Source organism: Haliotis rufescens, unplaced genomic scaffold, assembly GCF_023055435.1.
Source record: "Haliotis rufescens isolate VD_foot unplaced genomic scaffold, xgHalRufe1.0.p SCAF_59, whole genome shotgun sequence".
Taxonomy (NCBI): domain Eukaryota; kingdom Metazoa; phylum Mollusca; class Gastropoda; order Lepetellida; family Haliotidae; genus Haliotis; species Haliotis rufescens.
In genome coordinates, this window is record NW_025964323.1 from 2601677 (window position 1) to 2625959 (window position 24283).

General features: G+C 40.6%; 1 protein-coding gene across 1 annotated transcript; it reads left to right on the forward strand.

Annotated features, from left to right (window-relative positions):
* The first annotated feature begins 503 nt into the window (after positions 1-503).
* LOC124115776 lies at positions 504-24014 on the forward strand. The gene is made up of 13 exons (XM_046476891.2): positions 504-615; positions 6895-6945; positions 10123-10211; positions 12236-12307; positions 13017-13158; positions 14013-14101; positions 15128-15199; positions 16053-16137; positions 16644-16829; positions 17485-17564; positions 17843-17911; positions 21997-22171; positions 23888-24014. The coding sequence occupies exons 1-13, from the start codon at positions 546-548 to the stop codon at positions 23890-23892; spliced, it is 1185 nt and encodes a 394-aa protein (XP_046332847.2). The 5' UTR covers positions 504-545; the 3' UTR covers positions 23893-24014.
* Positions 24015-24283: the final 269 nt, after the last annotated feature.

The window sequence follows — 24283 nt, forward strand, 5'->3', positions numbered from 1 at the left end:
AAATATCCGTATTGCATTTTTTGGGTAAAGTATATTGCCTATATTACACATTCTGTGATCATGTTGCACGAGCACTTCTAATTTTAGCGACATGAAGTCGTTTTTTACGGGATTCTGTCAACTGTAAAGTAAGATTTTCAGTTGCACTCGTTTCTGTTGCATTTTAACGATTGGTTTTATTTAATTTGGTAACATTATGTCGGGTTCGAATCCTAAATTTCATAAATTTGGGTGTGTTTTCTATTGCTCGTCTGAGTATTTGTAGTTCATCAGAGCATCTAATGCATTCGGAGCACACCAGACAAAAGGAGACAATATATATCTCGGATTTGTTATATTATTATATATATCCTAATTGGAAACAGACTGCTTCACTTCATATACTCGGCTTGTATTATTTTCTATTCCCGTCATTTAACGGCGGTGTCCACAAAGAAGCCAATACATATTTATGTATTTTGCTGTAATCTTATCATGTTTTATATAGCCTGTTCCTATTTCAAGAAATTTTTACGCAAGATAACAAGACAGTCTGTGACCTGTTCATGAAAAGAAGAGCCTCCCACGGGACACCTCGCGCCCACCACGCCCGCATGTCTCGTGCATACCTTCTCGGTAAGTGAAACATGTATTTGTATTTGATCTTCCACTCGATAAACTGAGTTTTGCCAAGAACAGCTTAGCCACATCACCACAGGGTCGCTCTTCATAGAACATCTGAGAACGTGAAAATGTTGGAGGACGACTTGTGATAACGAACGACTGTGTCAAGGTCATAAAAGACCGTCATGTTTTGATTTTCTGTAGAAAAGATTGCTTGTTTGTTGTTTGAAGCCGCATTCAGCAATAACCCTGCTGTTTGACGGGGGTCTGTAAATAAGCGTGTCTGGACCAGACAACCCAGTGATGATTGACATCATCCGCATCGACCTACGAAAATGTTATACGATGACATGTATCAACCAAGTCAGCGAGCCTGACCACCCGATCCCGTTAGTCGCTCCTTACGTTGGTTGGTTTTGGTTTGTTGTTTAACGCCGCACTCAGCAATATTCCAGCTATATGACGGCGGTCTGTAAAATAATCGAGTCTGGACCAGACAATCCAGTGATTGACATCATGAGCATTCGCTCCTTACGACAAGCATCTGTAGAATAGAAGTTCAGTTATAAGTCATGTATACGCATGTAGGTAGTTTGGCAATGCCTTAAGTATTAAGTCAGAGTAGCAACATACTATGCAATCTTTGTCGGTGATTCATTTTTGTGATATGCATTATTTGAAATGCTTTTGATTTAATTGAAATTAGATCAGATGTGAAGCAATTGAACTTGAGTTTTTGAAGATAGCAAATAGTGTTATTCAACCATGCTGCTATCACCCTACACTATAGCATGGAATTCAAAGGATGATTGGTTATAGTTAAAGGGCGGGGTTACTTCCATTAATTTCATGTCGCATTTCAGGCCACGTGTCGAAACTCGCATTATTTTAGGGACGCATTAATTTCACGGTTGACGGTAATTCGTATTTCTTTACTTTCTCTTTACCTTATTTTACTTTTTTTACACCGCATTCGGCATTATTCCAGTCATGTGACATCAAGCCTGTAAATAATCAGACATACCAATGATTTATAGTATGAGCAGCAATGGATGCTTCGAGGTACGATGACACGCAAGTTATCGAGTGTTACGACACAAATGGAATTCTGGTCATTAATTCTAACCCGACATTCGCTAGGGGAAAGTGTATTAAGATATGATTTTAAAAAGATCAGTGTTCACAATGCCAGTTGTTCTCTGAGCACCTGGCTGGCATGGACAACAGAACGTGATTTTGATTGTTTTGCGCCAATTCATAATTGCACTCTGCAATAAGCATCGATAATTTGACGACACCAATAACATTATTGGATCTTTGATACTAAAAGGAAATGGAAACGGGTAGCACAATTAAACCATCAACTTTCAAACAGCTCAAAATTCTCTCTACAGTGACAGTCAATTATCGGAACATTATTCAGCGGAGATAATTATTTCGACCGAATTATACCTTCATGATATATTAACTGTGCATGCATATCGAACACGTTTTATTGTAATTCTGTTCGCATTATTTCCACGTGCTGGAGGCGTCTAATCAATTTTGCACGTGCAAACGTGTTTTAATCACAACTTCACATTTCACCAGACCGTATCAGTTTATAATCTGTTGAAATAAGGCATATCACACACAAGTAAGTCGAAGTATCACAATGAAAGTTGGTGGCGATGACAGGGAGCTTCGGATCGTTGCGTGGCATGCAGGATCCGATTGCATTGCTAGCACAGGCACGTAACGCACGTGCAGCACAGGCTGAAGTCCACTTCATGGGATATGTATTTGAGCCACGTGATCAAATGGAGACATCTCATTGGACACGAGTCTTAGTAGTTGGGTATGATGGCGAAACAATTCACAGAGCAGGGATCAGAAAACGAATGGTTGATATAATCAACAACGGCCCACGCCGTCGACGTAGCTTGTCACGCAATCAACCAAGTCACCGAGCCTGACCCCCAGATCCCCTTTAATAATCGCCCCTTACAAGCATGGGTTCATGGGGGCCAGTTCTATCTATAAAATGTCTTTTGTATGACCACTTTTGTTTAATTAATAATAATAATAATAAAAGTTATTTTTAAGTCACCGAGCCTGACCCCCACATCCAATGTTAACCTCCCCTTACTACACCTTTTTGTTTCTTTGTTTCTTGTTTAACGCCGCACTCAGCAATATTCCAGCTATATGACGGTTGTCTGTAAATAACCGAGACTCGACTAGACAATCCGGTGATTGATATCATGAGCATCTACCCAAACGCAATACAACTGGGATACGATGACATGCATCAACCAAGTCAGAGAGCCTGACCACCTAATCCCGTCTCTTACAACAAACATGGGGGTGTTGAAGACCATTGCGAACTATGATCTTTATGAGGGTAGTATCGAGGTAAACCCAGAGTATTATAAAGAGTACTAAATACTTTATCTATAAAGAGTACGAAATACTTTATCTGAGCCCCTTTCAAAAGTTCCATCTCCACCAATTGTCGTAACTCCCATTCTTCAACATAGACCTGTAGCACTAAGATCGCTTTGTGGATGGGGCTAATTATAAAAGTATCATTTTCTAATATCGTCTAGGTAATGGGGTATATAGAAAGGTATTGGACGTTGTCTGAACGCCCCAACCTCATTTTATATTTTCAAAGATTCCACGTGTTGTCCTACTGGGATATAATAGCGAAGCAGTACCACTAAAGGCTATTTAATTGGGGATCGGATGGACACAATGGTACTTAACGACTGAATGCACCAACTCTCATCTAATTTCCTACTTTGTTAAGTGCTTCAGTGAATGAGGGATGATCGATTGTTCTGTCTTACTTTAATGAGTTCCCACCTACTCAGCATCCTCATCCCACATCCTTATTTTCGGTCTTGGAAAAATGGCCCACCAAACATTTCTAAAAACTATTCTCTTATTACGTCTAGATGTTCACGGCAAAAATAACCCGACTACTCTAAAATACAATGGCCGTGTCATAATATAGCCTGAACCTCGGCAGTTGTTGACGCTGTGTATGACAGGGGCTCTGTGCCCGGTTCAATTAACATATCCCCAGAACAGCGTTAACCACGGCCCCTACAATCAGCCTAAGATTTAATTATCAGCATTGACGTATTCAAATCTGTATTCCGCTAATAACATGAAAGATGGCATTCCCGGGGCCGTTGAATGTATGCCGCCATCTGTGTGTGTCAATAGTCAGAGATCATTCTTGCAAACATTCTGTTGATTTAACTTTCATCTTTCACGTTTTCTACTTGCTCGAACTTATTAGATCTAAATTTGATGGGTACTTCAGCCGTTCATTAAATACGTTTTAAAAGCCATCATTTTCCTGAAATATATCACCTTGATCAATGTCCCCTAAAATGACGGATTATGTGATATGTCTCGCCTCGGATGAGTGGTCAATTACATGGTTTATTGTAAGGTTGCTGTGAATTAAATACAGATTGAAGTCGCTATAACATTTTAGTATTGTATATCCTCTTCACGTTTCCTCAGCCATTACAATGCTATCAATTCTGCTATAGAACCAGAGAAGTACCAGTATAGTACCAGTATATAAGTATGTTAGATGATAAATCGCTTGTTTGGGCATTATGTAAATTCAGCGTCTCATCACACAATTTCAATGTATATTTTAGACGTAGATATGAAAAAAAGAGAAGTTGAAATGGGTATATGTAAAAAATGCCAAGTAGGGGAGACTGAAGATGAATGTCATGTTTTATTAGTATGTAATAAGTATGAACATCTCGGAGAAAAGTATATTCCGATGTTTAACAATAGGCAAAAAACAAGATGTAGATTGATCCGTCTTATAAAATCCAACAACTCTGCTGTTATACGTTCTTTAGCCATATCGTTGAAACATATATTATCTGTCAGATAGCTTTTATGTATCATGCATATCACGTGTCTAAAGAATGAATCTGAAAGTGTAAACTGTACAAGGGGCAATGGGCCTTAAATATCGAATATTATGTCATTGTCTCTGCTATAACACTTTGCCTATCAAACTAAGATGACACGATGGCCCGTCAAACAGTTCTAAGTCTGACTACCTTTCAACTATGGGCCATAACAAAGTGAACTAGTCAACGTAGTGCATTGTTTCAGTAGTTCATTGCAAGTGTATTTGGTCTGTTGAGGCCGTTTGTCTATTAGTGACTGTCATTTGAACGTGATAGGGGTCCAAATGGACACAGAAATGAAAAAGAACGAGTACAGAGCAGTCATCAACTTTTTTACTTTCAAAAATTCATGACCGCATGTCACAGGTGTATGGGGACAAGTGCCCTAGCTATTCCAATGTTAAACGTTATGTTTAAGGCTGGGGAACAGGCCTTGATGATGACCCTAGGTCTGGACGTCCCTTAACTTCCATCAATGAAGATTCAATCAAGGAGATAGAAAAGGTTATACTATCAGATAGACGTATTACCATTGCTGAACATGAGGAAGGCACAGATTTAAGCCATGCTGATTCGCTTCATCGCCTGAGAGATTCTATCAAAGAAAAGCGGCAAGGAATGACGATTGCTGGAGTTCTACTTTTATATGACAATGCCTCTTCCCACACCCCTCGACTTGCAAAGGCTGCTGTGCGACAATGTGGTTCGAAGAATTTTCCCACCCTCCATACTCACCAGGCCTGGTACCCAGTGATTTCCATCTGTTTCATAAACTGAAAGAACATCTTCGTTGAAAGCGCTGAGACGATAACGATGACCTCAAAGCTGTCGTGAATGGGTATTTCAGGATGGCTTTAGAAAACTTCTCCCTGACTGGAATTGAAAAGTTTCAATATTGACACAATAAGTGTCTTGAAAAGCAGGGAGATTATGTTGAAAAATATAATTATAAACACTTTCATAATTGTTGCTTTCGTTTTTTAGACTTGGAACTTTTTGACCAGCCCTCGTACTAGTATACTGTATATTAGAGTATTTGTAGGCACTTAGAAGTCAGACCTTGATGGAGTTTTATGGACAACAACTTCTTTAAGTATACATACACAGGGTTTCAGAACTACTTCTTGCCCCTTTTCGGGTTAAAAAGAAGCTCCTAAACATTATATATGTATAATAAAGTAGTACTAAAGTATAATAATACACCTTGTGGGGATGCTGTATATCAATCTTATCATTGACCTGTAAAGGTTTCACACCGTCAAATTAGGGGAAAGTGTGAATCACACATTTTCTAATATTAATCGATATTTGCAAAAAATATTAATTGTCAAGCTCATCACAACTCTCGAGGATCGCTTCCAGGATCATCGTTATTTATCCCTGCAAGGAGCTCACCCACTCTCTGGGCCAACTCACTTGAATCGATGTGCGCGGTAGTTTTTCTCGACTCAGAAACCGCCTATGACGTGAACACGTCGTTTTCAACCCTACTTGTCATTGGAGCAATATCCCGGACGATTCCGAGTTCACTGAAACCATATCCGGAAAACGAAACGAGGAAAACATTATGACGTAATTACAATCCACATGTGAATGCACCATCCGGGTCCTCAGGCAGTAATGGCGTAGTGATCTTGCAAGGTTTAACCGTAAACCGCCTTAGGACCGATCCCTCCATATTTTCGTAGCTCGAACACACATGGCAGCATTTTGTTTGGAACGCTTTTTGTTTTGGTAATAGAAATTAATTTAATATGGAGCAACATTTATGTGTGTTTGGCGACTGCAGCCAGCTTGTGTCATGTAATAGTCTCGTGAAGTATATATGATGGACCGCCTCCGTGGTCTAGTTGCCCTGAGAGCGGAAGGTCCGGTCTTCGATTCCCTGGACCCCGGCTGCGTCTTACCAAAAGACGTTTAAAGATGGAACTTGTTGTTACCCTGTCTGGCGCTCGGCATTAAGGAGCAAAAACAAGGACTGGTCGGGTGGTCGAAGTCAGTGTACTGCGGCATGGTATCTCAGTGGGCTAGGACTATAAAATCGGCATCGGTCCATTTGCAATGTCACATAGTTTGTGTGACAGTTTATGTTTCACAGTTTATGTTTCACAGTTAATGTTTCACAGTTTTTCAGCATCATATCCGTGGTGGTAAACGTCTGCATCACTGCGTGCTTTAGCCCCACTTCAAGCTGAATAACCGTGATCTAATTGTGTAGATGGATGCTAATGATGTCAACAACTCGATTGTCTGGTCCAGATTTGATGATTTACAGACCTCTGCCATATAGCTGGAATATTACTCAGTGCAAGCAAAAAATCAAATTTTCGATCTAATTCTTATCATATTTATTTTATAGTATTTGTCCATCTCGGGTTGGCTGCTGTGATATGCGCCTCTACACCATCAGGTAGGAATATATTATTACGCAATAACGTCACGAACATTTATGCAACAGATTTCATATTAACCTGGCAGAATGAAAGCTCATTTCACTTCAAAATATCGAAAACTCTTAACTTAAAAGGGTAAGATATTATGATTCCAAAGTCATCGAATGTATATCTTTGGGAAAACAGGACACTCTTTAGAAATCTCGAATCTGCTTGCTACATTTACAAAGTTCGAAACCTCCGGTCTTTCAAGATTGCATTGAACGCTGTACATATGTCTTAGCTATGTGGCAATCGCATTAAAAGCAGATCTTTTACTCCGATACATACCTGTCTGCGTCAAGATGTGAGGACGCCTCGATAGAAGTTCATTTTTTAAACTAGTCGGCTTTTATTTGTTGCCGTTTTGATTCGGAAAATTTGATTTGTGCCAAAGAAAACCGCTACAGAATACACATACACATTCGCAAATACATCCTTGTGCATTTGGATGTCATTGCGCTCAGAAACGACAGGGTTAAAAAGTATCCACAATATAATAGTGCGGCTTTGTTGTTTGGCAGGCGGATATCCTCGATTATTTTCGTTTACAAGATACAGAAATCAGATATGTTCGTCTAAATGCTTCGCTCACTCGTATCGAGAATTTAGAAGCCTCGATGCTGATCAGAAGGTTCACCTGACGAGATTTCCCATGTGGTATCCTCGGGTTGCAAAGAGCTAGGGTGTCGGAGTTAAGGATCAGGCCTTAATGGGATTGGCCTGGGCTCATAACATAACAGAAGGACCTACACTAACCTGTCTCGCAGACTCTGGGGAAAAAAATGTTAAATAAATCCAACTCACGTCAGGAAAGATGTGGCAAGTCTAGATTGCCTGAGCTCTAAAATTAAGCATTGATCATTGGGATTTTATATTTCATTTTATAGATACATGTATTTTTAAATAAAATAACTTTTTTTCTGGGAATAAATGTTCGTCTCGACCCATACGTGCTAACATACATATAGCAAGGGTAGTAGAGTAACCTTGGTATATATGTGTTCGCTCTTCTCGCCGAAGACCCGGCTTCAATTCCCAGATGGACACAATGGGTGATAAATTGCGGTAAAACCCTAATTCTCATTCAAGCAGTCACAGTGGTGTTTAGTGGAGTAAAGAAATATCGATCAGGTAACGAAGACAACATTGTCAGCTGTTTCTACAGGGCGATTCTGTAGAGTGCGCTCCCTACACCGAGTTGGATGTACCCAGTTTGGGTACGTTGTACATACATGTCTACAGATGATTCATAAACATGCACAACATTCCTATTTATCGAGAAGTCGGTAACCAGGTCTAGATAATGCGAAGACGAGTATGAGTGCTGACGAAGTGTGAGTGGCGTATAGGTCACAACCCTCGCTGTTCTAACCTTCCAGCTGAAATAATTACCCTAACTGCTCAGGCAAAGAGATTATTTCGGATGAAAGGTCACAAGACATCATCCTTTTTGAAATGTAAAAGTGTTAAATTTTTATGAATATTTTTTAATTTGTAATTCCGGGTAAAAGCATGTGACACTATGGCGCCGAAATGTCACCTAGCTACCAGGGCCCGCTGACGTGGAATCGAATCTGAAATTGGTCCTGAATATAATTCTTTGTTTTTTGCATGTCAAGGGGCTTTGCCACACTGGACTTTCCTTCAACATCCAGCTGACACGCCGTTACTTACCTGCTTTGTTTGTTTGTTCGCTGCTTAACGCCGCACTCAGCAATATTCCAGCTATATGACGGTGGTCTGTAAATAATCGAGTCTGGACCAGACAATTTAGTGATCGACATCATGAGCATCGATCCACGCAATTGGGATACGATGACATGCATCAACCAAGTCAGCGAGCCTGACACCCGATCCCGTTAGTCGCCTCTTACGACAAGCATAGTCGCTTTTTACGGCAAGCATGGGTTGCTGAAGACCTATTCTACCCCGGATCTTCACGGGTCCGTAATTTACATGCAATACTGTTGAACACGGCGTGAAACCTGACCCTGTCATAACAGTAAAAAGGCCATTGTGACCAATTACCATCATGGCAGAGCAATATTTGAGGCGAGATGGAGGGGGATATAACTCACATACCCTCAGTATATGTATCTTACACGACCTGATTCTAAAGTACAAGGCCCCGTTCAACAAAGCGACCTAAGCTCAACGACAGTCGTAAGTCTATGTTAACGTATGGGATGTACGATTACCTTGGGGCTACGGTAGCTTTCTGGAACGGAACCCAGGTCTATTGAATACTACTATGTAAATTGCCGGGCAAAAGTACATACATACTTGAAAAATGGATTTGACCAAAACATTACGAACGTTATTAAAATAAAACGTTACACGCTTAATACAGTCGCCGAGATACTGCAAACTTCAGGTCCTAAACATAACTATGATACACATATCAAATACATCACCATCAAACAAGGGTGTGTGCTTTCTTTTCCCCAGCAGTTTAGCTTCAAATTTGTAACATCGGTGATGGGCCGGAAACGCCATATTTAAATATCAGATAGTCCTCGGAAAGCCGACCACCGATTCTGCTGTTGGTACCACGAACGCCAGATCAAAGAAATAGCCGTGAGTGCAGTGAACCGTTATTATCTTGCACTTCAAATTACAAAATTTCTTCAATACAAATCATCCACTGCCGCATCAAACTCGGGTGCAGTTACCTAATCGGACATAGATACGACAGATTTATACATTTTACATTTTAAACATTATAACATAACATGCTTAAATACGGTAAGGAAATTGATGAGCTGAACTCCTCTGTCCTCGTTGTGTTTACCTTGTTACGGGAGCACCAAATCCCGAGTCAATGAACCGTGTCTGAGCCCTTATTGGTCCCGGGAACGCCAAGAGGATTTTTCGCTCCCGGGCCGACACTGTTACATCAGATGGTACAAGTTCACCGTCTTTGTTCATCGATTGATGTCAAAACTGAATGGCAAACATTGCAGACCATCCCTTACAACTATCCGCGTGAGGAAGTAAAGTTGGAAAAAATATTTACTGGAATTAACAGACTGATCGTAGCATGTAATTCGATATCATATGGATTGACAAAAATGTGCCAACTGGAAATGAGTTTTGCATGCCTGATTATTTCCAACACGTTGATGCCAAGGTTTCCTGTTGTTTCGTCGCAGAGCTGCACAACGCATGGCTTTGTCTCCACTGCACGGGGGTGGAGGACCCATCTGAATGTAACGCTTTCAGACTCTGCCAGGAACCGATGGTAAGGAGATCATAGCCTAAGATTGTATCCTTTGGTTCTATTTACTTACTTTTGTCCTAAAAGACGACCAGAATTAAGATTAGACTGCCAACTAAGTGAGGGTACCGAAAGAGAGTTTGATGTTTATGTGGTAGTAAACAAAATTCTCGTAGCTTGTAAATACAGTAAAGTACGGTTATAACGAACTCAAGGGGGCTACTAATTTTAGTTCGTTATAACCGTAGTTCGTTATAAGCATACATACAGCATAACTACAGCAAATAGTCGGTACCAAAAAGTAAGTTCGTTATATCAGTCAGTTCGTTATAAGCGTGTTCGTTATAACCGTAGTTTACTGTAATCTATTGGGGACACGTCAACCAGTGGTTGAAATCATGAGCAATCTTTAACGTCTCGGAGTGTGGTTGCCGGGTAACCTGTGAGGTTCCAGGCCGTCAGGGTATGACCATCCTATCCTCATTTTAGGTAACTGGGAATGTCATACGGGAACACGCTGTTTTGGTAGAGACTAATGGGTCGGTATTGTTGTAGCATTGCTACACGGCGCTACAAATAGAACATATCCATGGCACTTTGGTAAATTATATCAATAGAGCTTCTTAGTCTAGATGTATCGACAGCCCAGGGACCCGTTGATGTCTTGGGTATGCCAGAAACCTAAACTTGTGGGATCGCATCCCGGTTCGCTCCGATTGTGTTTCTAGGTTTGTCAGGACCATGCCCGTGCTCGTGGGTTTCTCGAAAGTGGAAAAAGACCTGCATCACTTCTGGCTTCCCCCTTCATTGAGCTGACCCGCCGTGATATATATGGGATACTGTTAAAAGGCTGCGTTAAACCAAAGTCACTCACTCACTCATAAAAAACGGAAGCTTGTACGAGGCTTTCACAGTGAGTGAGTGAGTTGGGTTTAACGCCGCTTTATTATTCCAGTTATATCACGGCGTGTCAGCTTAATGTGGGAGGAAAGCCCGAAGTGATGCAGGTCTCAGACGTTTACCACTTCGGTAAAACCCACGAGTACGGGTTTGGTGCTGACAAACCTAGAAACATAATCGGGGCGAACCGGGATTCGAACCCACAATCATAGGTTTCTGGCGTGCCCATGGGACGCAACTCTGCACAGCGAATCGCGGCGCTTTAGGTGACTGGGCCACCCGTGTCCCCGAGGCTTGGACAGAAGAGAGGCACTTATTTGAAGTGATCTCATTTAACTTGAAATCCTTTGATGCTGGTGAAATACTACAACACCATAGAACGTTTACGAAATACATCTTTTGGCCTAAACACATTTCTACGGTGTAAAGCCATGGAAACATTTCCACATGTCAAGCACAAGGTAACAGAGGAATGAAAAACGTTACACATTTGATATGTGAAAACAGATCAGCTTAATCCAGAGCTCATACAGTACCAATAAAACCGTCAAAAACACAGACACAAATGGCCTCTTTACATAGCACCTTACGCTGTATTACCTGTAAAAAACAAGTCAAGACTCACTGGTAGTCATTGACCTTTATAAAGTATATATATTTCGGAAATTGCTTCACTGTTTTGATATACCGTATTCGACGTAATAAGCGCCCCGCTCTAATAAGCGCCCACGGAGATATTTGCTAATATACTGGCTAGTGAACAAACCCAATTAGCACCCCTTCCGATTTATCACTGTACACAAGATTTATATATTCGCGTATAATACGCACTCGTGTGTTATATGCACCCTTAATTATGGGCAAATAAATTCTGGAAAATATATCTGTCGTATATAAACATTTCAGGCTGTCAGCATAAACCACCAAATTTATATCTTTTAACTCTGTGTTTTTCACCAAAAAATATTCTGATAAGAGCCCCCTATTCCTAATTTTGAGAGCGCCCTGGGCGCTTATTACGTCGAATACGGTATGTTTAAGCTGGCAAAGTCCACCTACATCTTATTACATGATTGTTTCGTATAGCAGTTTATTTACTGGCTCATACTGAACCATATTGATAATAAATGTTTATTGTTCCTCACTAGATCTGCTTTGCCTCCAGCTACGTCTCTCCATCAGGACGGGTTCTATACGACATGGGCTGTAGCGATGCGCTGGTAGGAACATGGCTCTTTCTGTCAACGGTCGTAAGGCACTTGCATCAGAATCTTAATGATGGCAGTTGGTAGTTTAAATCCATATGTCAGTCCTGTCGTGATTGACACTACAGCGTCTAAATGCCAGTAAGGGACCGATCATTTAATTTTCAGTGGGGAGATAATTTCTTTGGAGAGATTAGATACGTTTTCAAATATAGCTGCAAAATAAGTTTTTATTAAAACTATGAGACTAAATACTTTTTAAAGAAATACACCTTGGGACAATGTAATTTTGTGGCACACAATTTCTTTTTTCTTCAATAGTCTGAAGCAGAATTACTTCTGAAAAATTTTCGTCCAAAGAATTTGTTGCGACAAAATTCCAGCCCCCGCATAATTAGAATATGCAATTGTTGGTCCGTAACAAATAACGCACATGGAACCTCAAGAATCGACGGAGACAAATATTTAAAATATCTTGTCAATGAGTAATATAAAATACAAATTGATATCGAGCAATGCATACTAGCGTATAAAGGCCACGCTTGTCGCCAGGTTGTGTTATGTCAACTGATCGTCACGTGAACCACTGGAACTAGTGAATTCAGTTCCAATCTGGATGCCTCCCAATGCTGTTCCCGGTGGCGTATGTATGGTGGCTATGTCTATCTGCACGTATCTATAGTTTCATCTTTTCCAGAACCAACACGTCGTCTGAATGTTTCAGAATCTGGCAAAGATGACATTTGCGCCAAGTCCATCGTTGCCGGCTCAGATGACCTTGCCCGCGGGGTCTGACCAGAATCGATATCTGTGTGACCGGCTGTGTTTTTCTCATTTCTGCAACTACAGACTGTGTCCGAGTTATAGTACGTATGATGTTACCATTACTGAATCCCCCTTAATCCACTAGACACATGGAATATCCTATTTATTATATCCTTTTTGTGTAGTTGTCTGCCAGAAAATTGAATTATGTCATTACAATTGTAAAACCTTGAAACGTAAATTCTCCCTACCTAACACGCAGGACGTTTCACCACCAATTGTAATTGCGACTTATAAAGTAGTTCCGTGTTTGCAAAACCTTAAAATCTATAAAAAGCAACAAAACATATTTATGGCCACGGAAATTCTTTATCATTCATTTGGATATGATTATATACAAAATCAGCTTAAACAAAAAAATTATTCTTGAAATCTACGAGACAGCTGTTGGCAGCGAAAGAATACACGCTGGTCAAGTACCGAAAATGGCGCTTTTCGAACAGAACAGTCTCGATTGACGAGTCAAATGAGAAATTTACAGTTTATAACAAAACATTTTCGAGAGAATAACGAACGGCATGAAGCGATATTAACTCCATAAATGACCATCTGTCATTAGTTTGCCTTGTTAATGTGGAACTAACGTAAAGTCAGCAAACAAACAAATCATATGATCATATGGTCCCTGGTGTCCTTTGTATGAAAACAAGCATCGCTGTTATATACCTATGAACTGACACTCGTATGTATGTACATGGCAGTGTTATTACTCATTATTCTGGCAAATAATTTTTGTTAAATCCTGCGAGTCCACATGACTGGATCTCTTAAAGTGATCCTCTCCTGATCCCCTCTTGGAGTAGGCCACAACTGTTTCATATGAACTAGCATTGTCAAATTGGCGAATGATACCGTTATGTATCATTACCAAAGTGTTTCTCTGACTAAACTACAGAATCGCAGACGAATATTCGCTGTGTGAGCTGCACTGACGTCAGTCATCCTAACCGATGTGAAAGAATAAAAACATGTACCGCCCACGAGGTACGTCAATTGAAGTATAACAATGTTATGTTACTGTGTTTAAAGGACAGAGAGCAAACAATAACACCAATCTCATTTCAAGAACAGTTTTTTTTTTATCCCGCCGAGAAAGCTGGCAAATTTCGTAAAAGAGGGCTAATCAAAATGTAGAGAAGCCATATTTGACTTGTCATTCAAACACACATGGCAAGCAAGACGTTTCTTTTATTTCACATGTCTTTATAAGAGTTCACTATACGTTGGATTTTTTTTAACTTTTTTATTTATATCAAACTGTGGCCATATAATCATTTAGCCCACGTAATTATTAATAGAAACCTCATTTTGGTCCGCTATAATAATTTTGTGGATGTTTGTGATATCACAATCTCTTTGCAGTTAGGTGAATGTTTTGTATGCTTTATAACTAGTCAGAAAGTGTTTCCCGATAACTGTCAAATCTGCAGTACTCACAGGCCCTACGGACAATAGCCTCAGCATCATTTAGAATCCTCTGTCGCTGTGTTTACTGTTGCCGTTTGAAATACAGGCATTGTGTGTATGTTGTTTAATACCGCACTCAGATATATTCCAGGTGCCAGACAAGGCAATCCAGTGATTCGACTATGCTTGCCCTAAGAGACGACTATGCTTGCTGTAAGTGGCGACTATGCTTGTCGTAAGGGGCGACTATGCTTGCCCTAAGAGACGACTATGCTTGCTGTAAGTGGCGACTATGCTTGTCGTAAGAGGCGACTATGCTTGCCCTAAGAGACGACTATGCTTGCTGTAAGTGGCGACTATGCTTGTCGTAAGGGGCGACTGACGGGATCGAGTGGTCAGGCTCTCCTGGTTGATGAATGCCATCGCATCCCAATTGTGTAGATACATGCATATGCTCACTGGATTGTGTGGTCAATATTCGATTATTTACAGACCGCCGTCATACAGCTGGAATACTGCTGAGTGCGGCGTTAAATAACGCAGACATTTTAACAACAGCGTACATAGCTGACATATTAACATGTGTTTGTCCTTGCCTTCTAGACGTGCATGTATCGGACTTACATCAACGACGTCTTAGAGATTCGGTACGCGATGGGCTGCATGTCCAAGCGGGTGTGTACATTATATATCGTACCTATGTGTATAACGGTAATGGGTGTACGTGTCTTAATGCGGCTTCACGTTTCCAAATTTCCAAACTCCAAAACGCATGCTAACTTGTGTTTTAACACGAAACATATGTGTCGTTGTTACTGGGTTCCACAGCATGTCTTTCATATGTCGACGCCATTCTGTAGCAGACATAAGTAATAATGATGTGATATCTACGCAGTATCGGATGAACCAACATAGGTTAACACGTGAAAATGGTGTTTGAAACCACTAGAATGTTGGTCAAAATATTGTATATCTCGCCAACAGTTTGTCCAACTTCACAAACTAGTTTGCAAACTGATTTATGCAATGTTATAAAGTAAGCTCTCAATGCCATTAGACCCATGAAGATCCGGGGTAGAATAGGTCTTCAGCAACCCATGCTTGCCGTAAAAGGCGACTATACTTGTCGGAGGAGGCAACTAACGGGATCGGGTGGTCAGGCTCGCTGACTTGGTTGATGCATGTCATCGATCCCAATTCCGTGGAACGAAGCTCATAATATTAATCACTGGATTGTCTAGTCCAGACTCGATTATTTACAGGCCACCGTCATATAGCTGGAATATTGCTGAGTGCGGCGTTAAACAACAAACAAACAAAACAAAATTAATAAATAACTTTCATGCCATTTAAGACGAATCGTTGCTTTCGGATTTATATCTTTTTTGCATTTCATCGGTACGATTTTGCACCAAACGGACTGTTGGTGACATGAACCGACTCACTCACCCCCTCACCCCCTCACTCACCCCCTCACTCACTCACTCACTCACCCCCTCACTCACTCACTCAATCAATCACTTTGCAGATATGCGACACACACGAGGGAAGGAGGCGGCAGTTAACTATTGATTGTTGTGATACGGATTTCTGCAACATGCTGTCTGCTATAGGTAGGTCGTGTTTGTTTCTTTACGCACGTAGCTGATATCTTTGAAATATATATTTATGTAGCAAATGCGATCGCTTGTAAAAACGGGTTCGATGTCTGCGTTGGTAAATTTTGGCAGCGATACCGAATTGCAGTCAGGTGGCCTCGTGCGCCACAATTAGCTGTGTAGAGTTGCGCCCCTTAGCCATTCCAGTATCCGCAGAACGAACCCGATGTGCTCTCAAATTAGAATTACCTATCAGTGTCTACCTCCTGTATTATTATTTCTCTCACTCGCTGTCTCTTTCTCTCTGCCTCTATCTATCTCTCACTCCCCTATCTCTCTTTATATCTCTTTCTGGCGCTCTCTCACTCACCTCTCTCTCGCTGCCTCTCTCTCTCACTCCCCCTCTCTCTTTCTCTCTCTCCATATAAAAATGAACTTGAGCTGGAATGAACAACACCTGAGTGCTGATTATACTATCTCCAACATGTATGCTGTTATCTTGGTTGTTTTTATCTGTTCAGGGGTACCATTGACGTCTACATCTACAACATCGACAAGTGATTTCACTACTGTTGACGTGAAAACTACAACACTTACCCTAATCACGACTACAACTACTACCTTGATTCCGACAATAACGACTTCAACAACAACGCCTTCTACAAGTATAACAACCACTACACCGAGCACCACACAACGAATTGCAGGTCCGACGATTTCAATGCGTCAGCAACAACCAATCGGCAGAATTATGCAGAAAAGGATTTTTTTTCAATTTTTAATAGTTTTGATTCAAATAAAATTCTTAAATAAAAAAACAACGTAGAAAGATACTTTGAGTGATGACTAAGCGCCAGTACAGTTCAAAGTTGGAAATAATATCGCTAAGTTACGATATTTTCAACTGAAAATCATATGATAAATTCAACTGATAGGTATAGTTTTTATATTCAAACTATTCCAGAAAAAGCTACAGTGTTACGGTGAGCTACAGAGTTTGGTGGGTCTACTTTTCATTGTGAATCACATTTCACTCCTATATCACGTTTTACATGTATGATGCCGTTGCAAAATGTTATTCCAACCCGTTAAGATCCAGGAAGAGAATAGGTCTTCAGCAGCCCATGCTTGCTGTAAGGGGCGACTATGCTTGTAAGAGGCGACTAACGGATCGAGTGGTCAGGGTCGCTGACTTGGTTGATGCATGTCATCGTATACCAATTGCGAAGATCGACGCTCATGATGTCAATCACTGGATGGTCTGGTCCAGATTCGATTTTTTAGAGATCGCGGTCATATAGCTGTCATACTGCTGGGTGCGGCGTTATACAACAAACCAACCAAATCAATGTTCTTCCACAGATGGGCCGTTGTGCTTGTCCTGTCAGTCATTCAGTCAGCGGAAAGGATGCTCTACTCTATCAACTTGTCGGTCGGACCAGGTCAGTCAAGATGATAGGGACCGACCATTTGATAATCTGGGGGCGGGGGCCTGGTGTTTTGTATAATGATTAATTACTTTTTTCAACTACAGCTACAAAACAAGTTCTTTTTGTATTCAAAACTATGAGCCTGATCTTTTTAAAAGAATAATACCTTGCAACAATGTATTTCTTTTTCAATAGCCTTTTACGAATTATTTCTTTCTGTTACATTAGTTTTTTATAGAATTTCGCAGGCAAAATAGACATGTTTTTTACCTGTAATATCTTCTCCGCAGATGTGTTATTTTTCTGTGAACCAATCGGAAAAGGGACTGACGTATTCCGCGGGGTGTTCGTCGAAAACAGTAAGTACGGTAGTCCGTGACTTGAAACATGAAGGGGAACAGGAGGCTAAGTGTTCTAAATGTACGACCCCGCAATTTTCTACACAGAGTTGCATTCCTTATGTGTACCAGGATCCGATGATCCTCAGTTTGAATCTCTGCTTCACACTGATTATGATCTTCGGTTTGTCTGCACCAACACAAGCTGGTGGGTTTCATCATATATATATGATATATCCAAGACATGTGTCACTGTCCTCCCACATCAAACTGACCGCCTCCGTGGTCTAGTGGTAGAGCGTCCGCCCCGAAAAGCGGAAGGTCTGGGGTTCGATCCCCGGCCGCGTCATACCAAAAGACGTTAAAAGATGGTACTTGTTGTTACCCTGTCTGGCGCTCGGCATTAAGGGGCTGAACAAGGACTGGTCGGCTCGGAGTCAGTATACTGTGTCTGAGTGGGGTATTCATGTTAAACTGCGGTATGGTATCTCAGTGGGCTAGCACTATAAATCGGCATCAGGCCGGACTAGTACAAGTAGCCACACACACACACACACACACACACACACACACACACACACACGTGCATGCACGTCGCTATATAAGTGCAATAATCTTGGACGTGACGTTAAACCCCATTTAAAAACAACTAACAACTGTACACGGTGTCGCTAAGCCCAAGTCTCCCCAAGCGTGGAAACCCAACCCGACCGCATTGCTGTCAATTAAGATTTCATTGTATTCAGGTGTCTGTATTGTCATGGCAATACATAATAAAGGTTGGTGTTTTGTTTCTTTGTTGAAAAACGCCACAATTAGCAATATTCAAGCCATATGGCGGCGGTCTGTAAATAATCGAGTCTGGACCAGACAATCTAGTAATTGACATCATGAGTTTCGATCTACGCAATTGAGATCGATGACATGCATCAACCAAATCAGTGAGCCTGACCACCCGATCCCGTTAGACTCCTTTTACGACAAGCATAGTCGCCTTTTACGGCAAGGTTGAGTTGCTGAAGACCTATTCTACCCCGGATCTTCACGGGTCACATATCGAAGTTCAAATCTATTTCCATCAAATGAGAACGTAGCACATTTCACTTCTTTTAACAAGACTGCTGCAATAATGTGTGAGAGAAGGAGTTAATGTTGTTTAACGCCGCAGATATAGCCATGAAGCACACACCATTAGCTCGTATATGCCTGGTAAACAGGGGGTTGATAGCATGAACAATGAAATAATAATAGTGGGTATATTAATAATCCACACACTGGATCATTCTGAAAGCGCTACACCACTATTAGCCCGATGTGCTCTGAAATGTTACTCTCAGCTCCCTGGGGAGTATATAACCCAATCTACCTATGAGGCGCAAGAAGGTTAACTGTCAAATACTACCGGGTACCTATTTTCAGCTGGGCGAACAAAGCCATACTTTGGACAAAATATTTCTTGCCTAAAGAGACACCGAATTTCGAAAATAAACTGTTTCAGAGTTGTGCAGGGCGCCCTAGAAAATCTCAGGGGGCAGGATTGCACTCGGTCACCCATCCCGCTACTCTGCGCGACCAACGTTGCGTGTGACCTTGCCATTTTCAGAAGGCCACGTCCGTGCCAATATGCGAGGGCATGCGACCAACCAGGGGGCGTATGCATCAAATAATTCAATTAATTTCCTGACGGTTGACCCAGCGTGTGTTCAAGGCATGGGCTCATTCAAGGATTATTATTGTACATTGCCCTGTGTTCTTGACCGGGGTCAATATCACCGAGGCCCGACGGTCAGTAAATACGTTATCACACTATATGTCATTTACTATAACGTGTTTATGTTTCCTAATGTAATATCAGTTTTACCAGGGTGTATTATTGGATCGTTTCATCGTCACAGTAATGCGTTTCTTTACCAGCTTGCCGCCATATTTTAAATTGATGTCGATGTCATCCCGTGCGGCATTTGATTGACAGCCGCGTTGTCTATTTCTGACAGTCCAGTTCGGAATGAAAATGTATACACACATTTGACGAGAGGCACTGTTTAATATATTACGCATTTGTCCCCCTTCAAAATCTCTCAAATGGAATCCACTAAAGGCAATTAAATTAGAACATATGTAAGAGAGGCTCTCTATTTTTAGAAAATATGTGGGCATTTCTTAACATGAAATCACTTTCTCAGGTTTCCTGAGTATCCATTAGTAGCTGCAATGCTGTTAACGAGGGGGTGAAAGCGGCTATGGGAACAGACTGAACGTGTTCACACAAAGCACTCGCTAAATTCTTAGTCTATAAACGAAGTCCTCTTTCTGTGACTAAATCTAAGTAAAAGGTACCTCATACACCTGAAGCAATGAATATAATGGCTCACGTAAATCCTTAAAAGATTAGTTGTGGTAAGGATGTTGTTTAATTTAAAGAAAACTTTGAAACACTGGAATTGCTGACAAAGAACATTTTTTTTCCAATTTCAGTAACATAAGATCTTAGTGCCCGCTATCGCTACGCAGATGTCTAAGGACATCGCATTACGGGTCTCGTCAGAACAACCTTTCGTCCGAGTGGTCAGACCGTCGCTTACGAGGTCGCGAAAGTGAAAGACCGAATGCTTTTTTTAAAGGTTGGCACGTGGTTTTCCGAACGACAGTTACGGTCTGTGCTATTGATGCCGAATGCAACAGCACTGTCTATATATCGTTTCAATGGAATAAACATGATTAATAGAATAAACTTTTCATATCCCGTGGGAAGTACTACATACAAACCGAGCTGTCTATGAATCATTAACGAATTTTGTTTTGTTCAGTTTTTAAATTTTGAATCATGAACTTTGTCCAACTATTTTTCAAAGCGTAGTCTGGAATGGAAGTCGCCATTTTGAAACGTGTGGCGAAAACCTCGAGAAAGCTGCCTTCTGATTGGCTCATGTCTACATCCTGCTAGTCATTTTAGTGTGATACTCACTCACTCACTCATCATCAGTTCAGCTGATAGAAGTTCTGAAAGACTCAACTTGATGACACAAATCAGATATTGGTTTCTCGCATAAGAGGCCCCAAAAGATTCATATATTATAAAAATAAATTAAAATTACATTCATCTCGTTGGTCTGGATCACTGCGATTGCGAAATTTAAAACATAACATATTAAACCCGCCTCACCGTGATTGAAATCGATTTTCTGCGAGCCAGGTGACTGGAGTATTGACAGTTGAATTGCACGTCACTAATAAACCCCAGCCCACGCCGGGATGCTGTTAAATGTTAAATGTTATCTTTATAATATTTCTCTAGACCAATGTACTAGAATCTGTTCAATAAGAAGAAGGAAGATAGAATATATGTTAACTATTCAGTACAATAGTGACAGTATTGAATACATTTATTTATTTCTGTGTGATCATTTTTGACGACATTAGGAATTTATATATGTATATTCAATATATTTAATAATAATATTGAATATTTTAACCCAAAAAGTAATAACACAAACAACAGCCCCGGACAATCAGAACGTGTGCGTCAACAATGGAACTGGTGACCACACCCTCTGCTTTGCCTCAGCCCTTGATGTTCATGTAGTTAGGATTTAAACTTAATTTACGGACACAAAAAAAAATTCAGTGACAAAAAGCCCAATCAATGAACCTTCTGAAACGCTTCTGGGTCAGGATATGGACTAACTGGCAGCGCTTTACGTAATGTGATATAAGGTGTTATACAATAACTGTTAAATGTAACAAGTTATGTTATCATAAGATAGCATCATACCATGTTCTGCAATACGTTTCAGTGTGACATATGGTTAAAATCATGAAATTATCTTATTATTGAGAATGTGCAATGAATAAAACTTAAAATACCTTATTATTCTTGTTTTATACTCATTTTGTTTGTTTGTTTGTTAGGGCTGTCAGCTGTAACCACTGAACCATGAAGTTGTTTTGACGACAATGTGCGCAAAGTGCATTGTATGCAATCAAAGACGTCGCTGGGATATTTCTGACTGCGGTGTAAAACAACATTCACACACCCAATTACGTCGCCAGAGTCATATATTTTTCTGTATATTTTCCAACATTCCTTGAACAATATATCTATTCAGCTTTGCAGTGGATTTGGAAGTACACTCATTGGAAAGAGATCTGAAGAATTACCGAGACGCCTCGATCCCTTTGAGATGAAGAGAGACGCGTCCCTTCAACGATGCTTTCAGTGTTGCGATTTCAACTTCTGTAACTATGATCTGTGTCCGTCCATCTTACGATCAACACCTGTGGGTCAGTAACTAAAGATGATATGATTGTCAATATTCCGTACTTGCTGGTTCTCACTGCTAAACGGGGCACAGTTGGCCCAAGCGTCTAAGGCGCCGCAATTCGCTGTGCTGAGTTGCGGCCCTTGGGCACGCGAGGAACCTATGACCATGGTTTCGAATCCCGGTTCACCCCTATGATATTTCTTGGTTTGTTCGCACCATACTCATGCTCGTGGGCTTCACCAAAGTGGTAAAGATCTAAAACCTGCATCACTTCAGGCTTTCCTCCCAAATCACGCTGCTGACATGCCGTTATAAATGGAATACGGCGTTTCAACCAATTTCACTCCCTCGCTCTCCCTTACTGTCGTATTCTTTATGGAAGGTTTCACTCTGAAATTCTTGTAGTTTGCATGTTACATCCCTAACATCACCAATACCACATATATATTAATGACAATTTAAAGTGAGTGAGTTGGGTTTAACGCCGCTTTTAACAGTATTCGAGTTATATCGCGGCCTGTCAGCTAAATGTGGGAGGAAAGCCCGAAGTGATGCACGTCTCAGACGTTTATCACTTCGGTGAAACCAACGAGTACGGGTATATATGTGCTGACAAATCTAGAAACATAATCGGGGCGAACCGGGATTCGAACCCACAATCATAGGTTTCTGGTGTGTCCAAGGGACGCAACTCTGCACAGCGAATCGCGGCGCCTTAGACGACTGGGCCACCCGTGTCCCCTGACAAATAAAATGACTTTTAACACACAGGGTTCATTTTAACACACAGGGCTCATTTAAACACTCAGGGTTCATTTTAACACACAGGGTTCATTTTAACACACGAGGTTCATTTTAACACACAGGGTTCATTTTAACACTCAGGGTTCATTTTAACACACAGGGTTCATTTTAACACACGAGGTTCATTTTAACACACAGGGTTCATTTTAACACACAGGGTTCATTTTAACACTCAAGGTTCATTTTAACACACAAGGTTCATTTTAACACACATGGTTCATTTTAACACTCAGGGTTCATTTTAACACACAGGGTTCATTTTAACACTCAGGGTTCATTTTAACACACAGGGATCATTTAAACACACAGGGTTCATTTTAACACACGAGGTTCATTTTAACACACAGGGTTGATTTTAACACACAGGGTTGAATTTAACACACAGGGTTGATTTTAACACACGAGGTTCTTTTTAACACACAAGGTTCATTTTAACACACAGGGTTCATTTTAACACTCAGGGTTCATTTTAACACACAGGGTTCATTTTAACACTCAGTGTTCATTTTTACACTCAGGGTTCATTTTAACACTCAGGGTTCATGTTAACACTTAGGGTTCATGTTAACACTCAGGGTTCATTTTAACACATGAGGTTCATTTTAACACACAGGGTTCATGTTAACACACAGGGTTCATGTTAACACTCAGGGTTCATTTTAACACACAGGATTCATTTTAACACGCAGGGTTCATTTTAACACTCGGGGTTTCGTTCTTCCTTTTCTGATGACTGACAAATTTAGGGGTGAGGGGAGAATAGGAATGTATGTTTTGCCTCTGTTTTTAAAAAAAATAAATCAATATGGGCTTCTCCCTTCCTTCTCCCAGCCTCCAATGCTTGTTTCTTTGGTTCCTACACCCTAATATAATTAAAATAAGTAATTGATCTAAAATATGCTTTAATAGTTTTGTTTTTTCTTGGTTTCAGGATGAAAAGATGCCAGGTGCGGAAAAAAAGGAAGGGTATTGCTCCTCAGTGTTTGATACATGTGTATGAATATCATCACTATACAAATTTATTCTTCATTAAATGAATTGATTTCTAATAGACGTTTTAAATATGGTTTTTTTTATATTTTACAATTCAAAGTGCCCAGTTTCATTCAAGGCAAATGATATGATGAAAGAAATGATGGAAGGTTGTGTACAACGTTTGAGTGAGTGAGTTAAAATTTAACGTCACATCGGCAATATTTCAGCAATATCGTGAGTACAACGTTTGAAGTGCACAGAGATGAACAGTTGTTTATCATGATGTGTGTGAGTAAGTGAGTTTGGTTTTACGCCGCTTTTAGCAATATTCCAGCAATATCACGTCGGGGGA